The sequence below is a fragment of the Neovison vison genome, chromosome 6 (assembly GCF_020171115.1).
Source record: "Neovison vison isolate M4711 chromosome 6, ASM_NN_V1, whole genome shotgun sequence".
NCBI lineage: Eukaryota > Metazoa > Chordata > Mammalia > Carnivora > Mustelidae > Neogale > Neogale vison.
The window spans coordinates 60,639,028-60,651,486 of NC_058096.1; the positions used below are offsets into that span (position 1 = coordinate 60,639,028).

The window sequence follows — 12,459 nt, forward strand, 5'->3', positions numbered from 1 at the left end:
AATACATACTTGTGCTCCTTGGTGTCCCCCCCCTCCCCACACACTGCCGGCAGTCCTTAGGAATGCAGTTTCCCTGGGCTTACGCAGGACCACTTAGCAACGGTAGGTATCATGTACATGTATGGATTTGGTGGCGATGGGTAGTAGACTGGGGAAGTGATATTGTTGTTACGTTTGGATATTACTTAAAATAAAACATGACAAAAATATATATACATGACTATAAATTAATTCTTTTTTTTAAGATTTTATCTATTTATTTGACAGAGAGAGAGAGAGAGACAGCAAGAGAGGGAACACAAGCAGGGGGAGTGGGAGAGGCAGAAGCAGGCTTCCTGCTGAGTGGGGAGCCCGATGCGGGTCTCGATCTCAGAACCATGACTAGGATCATGACCCAAGCTAAAGGCAGATGCTTAATGACTGGGCAACCCATGTGCTCCTATAATTAATTCTGGTTAAAGAAAAGCAGGGTCAGTGAGTTCAGGGTAAACTAAGTCTTCATCATCTAATTTGTTGATTATTTTCCTTGCTCTTCTCTCTTGGCTATTCATTATTAAACTTCTAATCAGGAGCAGAGAAAATGAAATTCAAAAATTAGTTTGGCCACTGGATAATGAGCTTCTAATAAAAAATACGGTGAAGGAAAGGTTGAAATAAATGACAAAAATGAGGTTTTTAGGTTGTTTGCAGATTTTCCTTATTAGGACTTACTTTTTTACAAACCCTCATTGAAAACTAGACCTATAATATGCTGCTACTTCCTTTGATATTGACAATCAGCTACTACAAAATATCTTGGAAGTCTTTCTAATGCGCCAATGTAAATGGGTAGCCTGTTGTTTTCATAACTGAAATCATTATGTTAATATTTAATATAGCACATGGTGAATTTGCTCTGATGATCCCATCATTTATTAATATAGATAATTCTTCCTAGAGTAGTGACCCCTCATTAGAGGATCACTTTACCCTCCAAAACTTTTTATTAAGAGTAAGGTTTGGATCTAGGCCATGAGAACTTAAGTAATAGTTAAAGTTACCAAGGCTTAAAAAAACAAAACAAAACAAACCCCTAAAAACAAAACAACTCCTTCTGCCCCTGTATCTTATAGTTGAAGTTTCTCCACTGTCTAAAGCTTTCTTTTTTCCTTCTTAGAATCAGACTTGTTAATGGAAGAATCTATGTTAAATCAGTCCATTGAGGACACTGGAAAACTTAGTGGCTTGAGAAGGAGAAGACGAACATTCAACCGAACAGCAGAAACAGTTCCTAAACTTTCTTCTCAGTGTTCTTCTGGAGATGTGGGCTTAGATGCCAGAGGAGATATTTCAGGTAGCTGCTATCGGGTAAACAGAGATGGAAGATTATAGTTTACTTACATCAAGCGTAGTATGTGTCTTACTTATAGACATGTCAGTTAGGAGGTCTCCCTTTTTCCTCTTCTTTTCTGATAATGTTTATCTGAGTTCTTTAAAAATAGCTAATGTATAAATGTAAAGAAGCAGTTGCAAAATGGCAGGCATCTGGCCAGTCAATGTATTTTATGGGGCCTGTGTGATATTTTAAAAATTGGATGTTTTTATATGAAAACTCAGATCTGACAGTTCTGGACTCAAATTCCTTCACAGCAACAATCAGTCAGAGCTTAGTAGTAGCTTCTCCAATAGACAGAGCGTGTGCTCCCCAAGTCACCAGTCCCTACCACTGTCCCTGGCTGCTAGATGCTTCACTCAAGAATTTTTGACCTCGCATATTACGGACATTTGATTTCTACCCTTGAGAGTACTAAAGTGCTTGTATGTTTTTAATTCTTATGTACTCTCAGGTCCAGCCCCAAAAGTTCCAAAGAGGGAATTTGACTTTTATTATCCCCACTTTCAGTTTTGAAAACACCTTGTCTCTACTGTTACTTCCTCCCTCTCAGAACTATAAAACTGTCTTCCTTCTCACCCCTCTACTTATCAAAATTCCTCTTTTAAGGCTTATATCTTAGTGTGAATGTTTATCTGCTATTTAAGCTTAATAATATTTTAGTTTTGGAATTTAAAAGTTAGGGCAACAGAGAACAGGTGGGGATGATTAAAAAACTTTTTTAAGGGGAGAAGCATTGTACAAAAACCCAGCTTAAACATTATTTGCAGAGATGGAACTTAGCTAGAGATCATACATGATACTTTGAATTTCTTATTTTAGAGCAAATTAATTTTTAATGTAGGCTGAATTTGCAAGAGTGTTGTAGGTTTTTTTTTTTTTTTAAAGATTTTATTTATTTATTTGACAGACAGAGATTACAAGTAAGCAGAGAGAGGAGGAAGCAGGCTCCCTGCTGAGCAGAGAGCCCGATGTGGGGCTCGATCCCAGGACCCTGGGGTCATGACCTGAGCCAAAGGCAGAGGCTTTAACCCACTGAACCACCCAGGTGCCCCTGTTGTAGGTTTTCTTTTTGTGGATTTGTTTCAAATTAGTGAAGATATTAGAAATCAACAAAGGGTGCTGGGAATTTATATCAAGTTGTCTTTTCAAATCATGTCAAAATTTTCTTCTCTAGTTCTTTTCAAATGAAATTAAATTTTAACCAGTGTTAATCACAATCCTGTTCTAATATGTTTTTGTGTGTGTGATCTGCAGGAAAGAAAAAGGAAATGGAAAGCTATAACATTGCCCTTATTGTGGTGATGAGTATTTTGTAAGTATTTGTTTTGAGTGCTTTTTTTGCTTGTGTCTTCACATATCTTTTAATAGTTCCTAAAAGAATTTGGATTTGTATGTTATTGTGTAGAAATTGCCCTATTTGACTAATTTTGATCTATAAAAACATTAATTTTATATGCTTCAATCTGATAGCTTTTTATTTTCAGGCGAATTATTAAATTTGAGCAAATGCCAAGTACACAGCCAATAAATGTTTTTAATTAGTTAGTTAATTAGGTAGGCTTCATACATGGAGCCCAACACAGGGCTTGAACTCACAACCCTGAGATCATGACCTGAGCAGAGATCAAGCATCAGACGCTTCACTGACTGAGCCACCCAGACACCACTAATGTTTTTTTTAATTAATCTTTTTTCTACCATCATAGATTTTTATTGGAAGTTCCATAAACTTAAAGAGAATATTTATATATGTAGCTGGTAAGATCCCAATAGTGTTATTTTGCACTATTTAATTAGACCAGTGATTCTTACCCTTTAAGATTACTTTCTAAAATGCAGACTTCTAGACCCCAGTCCCGGAGATTGAGTTAGTAGGTCTTGAGCAAGAATCTACTCAGGAAGACATACTTAGACTATTTTTTACACGGCTGTATTTGAGTATTGAGGTAGTCAGTTAGATTTAATTGAATTGGTTCTGACTGGGTGATATACTCTTGGTGAATATTTTTTGGAATGAAGTTCTCATACCAGCTGCTTTTTCTAAATATAGATTTCAGAATGTAGAAAATGTTTGATATACAAAAGGTTTTCATATGCTCCTTAAGTTGGTTTGCTATGACAATTTTGAATATTAAATATTATCTTTTATGGTACTATGCAAAAAATTTATAGTCAGATGTTGAAATGTTGATTTATATACCATTTCAGTTCTTGCTCTTACCTTAGGTCTCATTTTTAGCAAAATCCTTTTCTGGGCAGGTACAGATGAATACTGTATATTTTTAAGGGTAAGCCAATATTTTAACAGAAAAAATAAGAGAGATATGATGCCACCTGCGTATTTGCATATATGTATGATAAGAAATATATCCATCAATTGAAAGGCTGCTATGAGAACAAATAGAGCAAGTTCATTAGTATGTAACATTTTATATATGACAACATTCATGTATATTTGGGATTTCATGTTTCCTTTGTCTAAGTTGAACTAGAAGAAATTTTTGATGGATAGTAATTCAAAAAATTTGTTTTGGTTTTCTATAGGAGTAAGGTGCCTGTTCATATATGTAAGATCAAGTCTATATTGATCTTCATTTTTTTTTTTTTGAAGTGCAGCATTATGGGTGTATAATTGCTTAAGCTAGAGGCACCCAAAAATAGATCTGGAAAGCTTATCTGGTAGATTTCTAAGCTGGTGGTTGTACCTCAGGTCTGACTGAGATTCCTCCCAGAGAGGAGACATATCAGGGACAATCCCAACCTGCTTTCTTTGAGGACTTGACTGTCACTGTAGTTACCTTTCACCCTTTTCTTCACTATTTAATACCTAAATATAATTATTTCATAAAACAAAATAGGACTAACTGATTTAAATAGTAACAATTGGAAACTACTCTAGAACAACATACATTTTTAGAGTTTTGTGTGTATATTCTATATGAGCCGAGCTTTAGGCCTGGACAAGAGTGAATTAACCAGGTATTATTTGCTCTGCCTAGTTTGCTGTTGCTAGTTCTGTTGAATGTGACGCTGTTTCTGAAGCTGTCAAAGATAGAATATGCCGCTCAGTCCTTTTACCATCTCCACCTCCAAGAAGAGAGATCTTTGCAGTAAGTCTTTACCCCCAACCTATTATTATTTCAATAATTCTTTAGTTGTAGAAAACTTAATTCTGGTTTAGAGATTTGGATCTGCTAACTATTCTGTAGTCAGAAAGTTTTTTTGTTTATTTGCAAATTTATAGGACATGAATGGTTTTTAGAAATGAAAGATCAGAAGCTATTCCCGATTTTTAAGGTTTTTTTTTTTTTTCCCCCCAGTTTAGCCTCTGATATGGTGTCAAGAGTGGAAAATATTCAAAAGAAAAAAAACCAGGCCCATCGTTTAAAAGGAGTGCTCCGAGACTCCATCTCGATGCTCGAACAGGTACTGTAGGACTTAGTACTTTCTTTTTTTTTTTTTTTTTTAAAGATTTTATTTATTTATTTGTCAGAGAGAGAGGGAGAGAGAGCAAGCACAGGCAGACAGAGAGGCAGGCAGAGGCAGAGGGAGAAGCAGGCTCCCTGCCGAGCAAGGAGCCCGATGTGGGACTCGATCCCAGGACGCTGGGATCATGACCTGAGCCGAAGGCAGCTGCTTAACCAACTGAGCCACCCAGGTGTCCCGGACTTAGTACTTTCATAGAGGTATGAACCAGCTGCTGCTCTGGTTGTGAGAAGAGTCACGATACCATTGTTTGAAGAAACTCTCCTCCTAGAGGCAACTACCCTTACCAGTTTCTGTATGATACATTTTACATGTATAGTCACTTGTATTTTTTTCAAAATCAAAGCCTACTGTATACACTGTTGTATGCCCTCATTTTATAATTAGTAATATATTTTGAAGATGTTTCCTTAACAACATGAACATTTGACTCTTAAATAATGGGGGGGTCAGGGGTGCTGACACCTACATAGTCGAACTTACTGATAACACAGTCATTTGTTATTTTGTATGTTATATGTATTATATGCTATATTTTTATAATAAAGTTAAGCTAGAGAAAAGAAAATGTTATTAAGGGGGCGCCTGGGTGGCTCAGTGGGTTAAGCCTCTGCCTTCGGCTCAGGTCGTGATTCCAGGTTCCTGGGATTGAGCCCCACATCGGGCACTCTGCTCCTCGGGGAGCCTGCTTTCTCCTCTCTCTCTCTCTGCCTACTTGTGATCTCTGTCAAATAAGTGAATAAAATCTTAAAAAAAAAAAAGAAAATGTTATTAAGAAAATCATAAAGAAGAGAAAACACATTTACAGTGTGTCCTGTAAAAAACTCTGTGTACAAGTGGTCCCATGCCGTTCAAACCCATGTTGTTCAAAGGGCAACTGTATACATCTAACTCATTCTTTTTAATGATGCTTCTATATAAAAATTTATGCTTAATAGTAACTGTTTTCATAAAAATGGTAGATCCTGTATACACTGTTATTTTATCTAATATCCATATTTCTTGGAGATGCTTTGATATTAGCATATAAAGGACTTCCTCTTTTTTAAACAACTGCATAGAATTCAAACTGTATAAATGTGGTACAATTAATTATTTCACCGGTTCTCCGCTGAAGAATGACCATTTAGGTTATTTTGATGTTTTGCTATAAACATTTATCTCTTGAACACAGTATTATCAGTATGTGCTGCTCAGTTCCATGAACCAAAACTTAGGATTCCCTTTGAAAAATAAAGATTACTTTTCAAGATTGAAAACTGGAGAGTGGTGGAAGAGAAGAAAACCTATAGTTCTAGCATTCAGTCATTAATATTTTGTTTCCTTCCATTCTTTCTTCTGTGCATTGGTTTGTTTTTTAGAAGATCCAGTTATTGAGCATTTTTCAGGATATCATGTGGGGCATTAAAGGTGACACCTTCCACTAGGCATTCTTCTAATGCACAGTAGCTACAGCTGCTGGTGACATTCTCCATTCTCCCTCCCCTGGCAACAGTGGGTCATATTTCCATTTTTCCTCCTTATTTCCCCTTCTTTCTACTGATAACCTTGCCTCAGGAGGAAAGAGAGTATTTCTCTCCTTCTGTACCCAAATCTACAGATCTCCAGTTGCCGCATCCCATCCTTTTGTCCATGCCTGTCAGAGCAGTGCTCTGCCTGTAGGGAGATGACCAGCAGGTGTTAGTGGGATACTCCATCCATCACCCTCCAGCATCCTGTTTTCAGTTTCCCTGGTCAGCTGGATCATTCCCATCTGCACATGGTCCTGCTGTACGCGCTCCTACATTAAAGCACCCACACCATCCACATCCTTCTCCTCCTGCCCATCTCTCTCGCAGTCTTTCACAGTCAGAGTTGTCTGCTGTGGCTGTCACTACTTTATCCTTCATAACCCATTCACTTTTTTAAGGTTTTATTTTCACCAAAGTGGCTCCTTCACATAGTTAACTTTTCTACAAGGTTTTTTCAGAAAAACAGCAGTCCCACTATGTACTGTGCCAAACACAACAATCTTTAACTCTTTTAGTTTCTTTTTGTGTTTACCTCCATTAACACTTCTTGATTTTTCCATTTTAGACATGACCTTTCGACCTCTTATTATGGAAGACAAAGGTTTTCTTTTCTTTCGTCTCTTCTTGTCCTCTTTTCTGATTCCCCCATCCTCCCAAGGAAGTTATAATTTTGGTTAGATCAGTACCCAGTGTTTGCTTTGTTTTGATTAAGTTTTCTATTCTGAGTTGAGCCATGGAATAAACCATGACTACTTTTTCTTTTCTGTGCTTTTTCTTATCCTTGAAATTGTTTTATGACAATTGATTAGTTTATTGTATTATTTATAAGTATCTCCTCTCCTTCAGCACTGCCTCTTTTAACCTTCATTCACCTCAGGTATTCTATGAGTGGAGTCTTCTGGCTGTTGCTAGTCAGGCCCAGGGGCCCTCTCTGCAGGTGCACAGCTCTCAGCCTGGGGATTCCTGTTGAATACCCCATCTGTTTCCTATATCCACAATGTTTTCTGCTTTCTTGTTTACTCCTTTCTTTTAATGGAGCACATCCTCTAGTAGCTTCCTGAGAAAGAGAACATCGAGGTAAATATTTTAAGACTTCCCTAGTGTGAGAAGTTTTTATTCTGCCCTTCCCCTTGATTAATAGTTTGGCTGGGGATAGAATTTTAGGTTGGAAACAGTGTTCCTTCAGAGCATTGCTCCATTGTTTTTCAGCTTCCAGTGTTGAGAGTTCTGAGGCTGTTACCATTTCTCATTCTTCAGTCTGGAAACTCAGGCCCTTTAGTTCTGGGAAATACTGAGTTACACAGTTGATGATCTTGTCCCCTCCACTCTCCCTCTTCTGACTTTCTAGGGCTCCTGTAATTCAGATGTCTGCCTCTTTTGGACAGGCTGTCTAATCTTATTTTTTCTTTCCAGCTTCTGTCTCTTTGCTTTTTTGTTCTGCTTCCTCAGAGTTCCTCAACTTAATCTTCACATTCTTTTATCTTTCAATTTTTGCTAACAAGTTTTTAATTTCAAAGACCTATTACTTCCCTGAATTTTCTTTTTTTTTAAAATACCATTGTGACCTTTTAAAATGACTATAGTATCTTCATCTCTCTGATCTTATTTCTGAAGGTTAAAAATTTTTCCCCTTCTTCTTGCCTACTCGCTTTCCATCAAGATCCTTTCCCCCTATTTTGATTTCTATCCTTAGAGTAAGAGGATTTCACTAGATATCTATAGTCTTTGGCTGTCTGCTTGTGTGGATCAGAAGCTCTTAAGCTCTTAACGTGGATTGGGTTGATGTACCCTGAACTTCTCTGTAGATCTGCCAGGGCTGTTGGTTGAGAAATCCTGGTATCACTATCTTTAGGTCCTTCCTCTTAAATTGGTCAGTTTCCATAGAGAATAGCCTTCCAGTCTCCATCTGAAGGATTAAGGGCTGGCTGCCAGCATTTTAGGAGCAGAGTGAAAGTAAGAGGGATGCAGGAGGGCAGGGCATAGGATGGTCTCAACCCTTTTTTTTTGGTATAATCCTCATTTTTAGTCCTTTTCTCTTTATTCCAACTTAAACCATGGAAAACCCTGGGGCACCTGGGTGGCTCAGTTGTTGAGTGCCTGCCTTCAGCTCAGGTCATGATTCCATGGCCCCGTGATCGAGCCCCGCATTGGGCTCCCTGCTCTGTGAATCTGCTTCTCCCTTCCCTCTGCCTGCTGCTCCCCCTGTTGTGCTCGCTTTCTCTCTTTCTCTGTCAAATAAATAAATAAAATCTTAAAAAAAAAAGAAATTTTAATTAAGAAGAAAAGAAAAACTGAGCTTTCGTGTGATATAAATGACATATTATAAAATTCACCTTTTAAAGAATTTCTATCATATTCACAAAGCTGTACAGCCATCACCACTGCCTAAATTCCAGAGCATTTTTATCACCCCCAAATGAAATCCTGTACCCATTAGCAGTCTCTCAACTCCTACAATCACTAATCTACTTTTTATATCTATAGGTTTGCTCATTTTGGGCATTTCACATAAATGGAATTATTATGGTCTTTGTGACTGTCTCTTGTACTCAGCATAAAGCAAAACTGCTTTTGCTTATTAAAACCATCTCCTCTCTCTGGCCTAGTACTTCCAGGCCTTTTGCATTAGATTCTCTTCCCTTCTTCTCTACTTCCCATTAGGTGGTCTCATCCACTCCCCTTGCTTGTGCTACACATGCTATTGATTCCCAAATCCATCTTTCTTACCTGGACCTCTTCCCTGAGATCCAGGCTCACACAGTTACCTGATGACTGGCATCTTCACCTGGATGCTAACGGGCCACCACTAACTGATCATGTCCAAAACAGAATTCAGTTTTCATCCTGAGCCAGACTGACTCTCCTCTACCTGATATATTTCAGAAAATGACACTGCCTTCCTCCAGTCAAAAACTTAATGCCTTGTGGAATTATATATTTATATATGTGATGATTCGTTTCAGTTCTGTATTCCTCACTGGGCAGTAAGCTCCATGAAGGCAGGGTTAGTGCCTTTCTGGTCTACCATTGTATACCCAGTGCTCTGCTTAGTACATATGCAGCATGTAATAGGTCAGCAATTAACATTTGCTGAATGAATGAACAAATGAATGAATATTAAGAAGCATAAAACAGAATTCTTGCTCTCAAGTTGCCTGTAATTTTATTAGAGAAATCAGATGTCCATGTGTATTGTTAAAAACTATAAAAAAGTACAAAGTTAAGTGTCAAGTAAGTGGTAAAACTTTGGGAGTTTAAAGGCAGGATGATTGTGGAAGGCAACATGGAGAGGGTGGGGATGGGGAAGTTCTAAATGGATGAAGACAAGGTTGAGCATAATAGCAACAGAGGCCTGCAGGGAGAACCAGATTCATTTGGGGGATAGTGGAGAGACCAGTGCAACCTGAGAAACCATTTAGAAAACCCATCTGCTGGGGGCAGCATGTAGAGCAGGACAGTGGAGGGAGAGGTGCAGGACCACAGCGGACAGGAAGAGCTTAGCAGTCATACTGACGTGTTTTATAAATTCAGTCTTTTATTTGGGCATCAGTATAAACCAAACTATATTGAATATAAATATAAACATTTGGCATAAAAATAAGAAAAAATGTTAAACTGATTTTGAAAATTAATTTTGTTTGCAGTTAAAGAGCTCACTCATTATGCTTCAGAGAACTTTTGATCTACTAAATAAGAACAAGACTGGCATGACTGTCGAAAGCTAGTGATCTCAAGGCCTGAAACTGTAGAGATACTTGGAACTAAAAGGGAACATCTTAAAGAAAACCAGAAGATGAAGCATTTTAACTGTCATTGGAACATTTCCACATTTGCTTATTATTGGTACTTCTAACATGAACATTCTTTTTAATAACACTAATTTGATAAGTAGTTTCTGATGGTTTTAACAATCCATTCTTTACTTCTTATACATAATTCCAAGCAGTGAATTTCTCCAGTGAAGCATGAAATATTTTGTGGATTTGAATTTCTGATACAAAAAGAAAATGAGACACTCTGAACTGATTTTTACAGTGAGGTTTAAAGTTTGATTCTTTATCTGTTAGCATAGAATCAGTAGGTGTCCAGTAGGCTGCTTTCCCAGTTGAGATACATTCAAGAGGCTAAAGAAGACAATAGAAGAATAAACCTTTTTATCATTATTACTTTTGAAGGACCAGTCTTCAGGCATATATTATAACATTTCTCAGTTTGTGTACTGTAAATATTACAATGTCTTCACTTATTTAGCACGTAAATTCAATAGTCAAACCTTTTGAGTCTGCAGGTTGGTAATATCTGAAATATTCTTGAACTATGTTGTATTTTTCTAAAGAAACAGTTGTTTCTTTTTCAGGCAGCTATCAGAGGTGAGATTATCTTGCCCCTTCATGTATCAGATGGTGGAAGAGTGAATCTGGAAGAGGAAACATATAGGATAGCAACACTCAAAATGAAGAACCATGCTCTGATTTTATAAAACAGAGGATTACATTAAAATCTGGGCATTTGGTGACAGATCAGATGAATACTTGAACTAAGCTTGGCTTCAGCTTAGCAGTCTTTCATGGTAGAAGTGAACCACCTGGTTGAAAATGATTTGTGGGTTACTTTTCATTAGCCACATATGTCTTCATTTATTCATTCATGTGTGCAGCTTGTTTCAGCTGGTAAGTTATAACCAGACATGAACTTCTAGCTCTTCAGGAAAAACTTTTGGGGCATTATGTCCCAATACTAGGGCACTGACTGAAGTTCAAAGTCAGACAGACATTTTGGCTCTTTCATGAAAAGCTTTTAGGCATATATGTCTCAATACAAGTGATGTCTTTGGGACAAGAGAATGACAGTGCTGAATGATTTGTATATATTTTTACTGTTTGGACAATGCTTGCCTTAATTAAATGTTTCTTTCTTTCCCCAGAGCCACAGGAGATAGCTAAAGTCTTTTTTGAGATGCCTGTAGAGAACGAAAATATTGACTTAATTACAGGGAAAATGGATTTCTCTGGGTGATTTCCAACAAAATTATCTTGGGGGTACCAGTGTACTTACCTGGGGATTTTTTGATTTATGAAGTGTGGCTGTGAGTGAGTCACTGGATTATAAACTTGAAGACTTTGTTCTCTGTTAAATTCACAAAAATGATCAGTGGCAAGCTGAATATTTTTGTGATTTTCTTTAAAACCTGTACTTCATAAATATACCTCAAAGAAAATTACCAAAGTTGCTTTGTAGATTAAGACTAAACATGTATGTATGTAGAACTTAAAAAATTGCATTTGAGCCTGTTGTGTATATTATCAATAAAACCCAAAATGTCTTTAGTTGTAGTTTTTCTTTTTCTGTTAAAAAAAACAACAACAAAAAGCACAAATAACTAGACACTTGCTATAGTGAAAACGTGTATATGGGCCTACACTTTTAAAAAAATTTTGTGCAAAAATAAAACCCAAAGAGGAGTCATTTCATTTCAAATATGCAAAGTGTTTCATTTCAAATATGCAGACTGTTGGGACAAAAGTACTAGGCCTGCCGGTCGAATGTAGAATCTGCTCGCCAGAAATCATGAAAAAGAACTAGCTTTATAAATGAACAGATCAGGGACAGCGATGGGCCTTTAAGGGAAGGCTGGAGAATTTGGGGGCGGTGCCTCGGTAACAATTTGCGGTGTTGATCTCCACCTAAGCCTGTTGCCCGCGTGGGAATGAAGACTGGACGACCCACGGGTCTCCAGTGCTTGGGGAATCCTCCGGGTTCCCGGGTTTCCCGTCTTTCCATCCGCACCTCCCCGGGCCGAGGGCTCTGGGGTTGCCCCGCCCACGTACCGCCCGCAGGCACCCGCGGGGCAGCACAGGGGCCGGTCGGGGCGGAGGTGCCGGGCCAGCCCTGGGCCCCGCCGCCTGCACCCCATCCCCAGGTGCCGGTCCTCAGGTCCTCGCTACCTCCGGGCGCCAGGGCCTCGGGCCGGGGGAGGGGCCTGGCCGGCGGGCTCTGCCAGGCTGCGGGCGCCGCACGTGCGGGCGGGCGGGGATCCCCGGCGCCGGGGGCGGGACACCCGGAAGCGCGCGCGGACTTGCCACGCCG

At 38.6% G+C, this 12,459-nt stretch overlaps 1 protein-coding gene across 2 annotated transcripts in view; it reads left to right on the forward strand.

Annotated features, from left to right (window-relative positions):
- Positions 1-11,843, forward strand: part of GRAMD1C (GRAM domain containing 1C) — a 92,914-nt gene extending 81,071 nt beyond the window's left edge. For both annotated transcript variants that reach the window (XM_044251412.1, XM_044251413.1), the window contains 5 exons: positions 1,157-1,333; positions 2,630-2,687; positions 4,375-4,485; positions 4,696-4,801; positions 10,017-11,843. In XM_044251412.1, the coding sequence (XP_044107347.1) occupies positions 1,157-1,333; positions 2,630-2,687; positions 4,375-4,485; positions 4,696-4,801; positions 10,017-10,097 (533 nt within the window). In that variant the 3' untranslated portion in view covers positions 10,098-11,843. The remainder of the gene's footprint in view (positions 1-1,156; positions 1,334-2,629; positions 2,688-4,374; positions 4,486-4,695; positions 4,802-10,016) is intronic.
- The last annotated feature ends 616 nt before the right edge of the window (positions 11,844-12,459 follow it).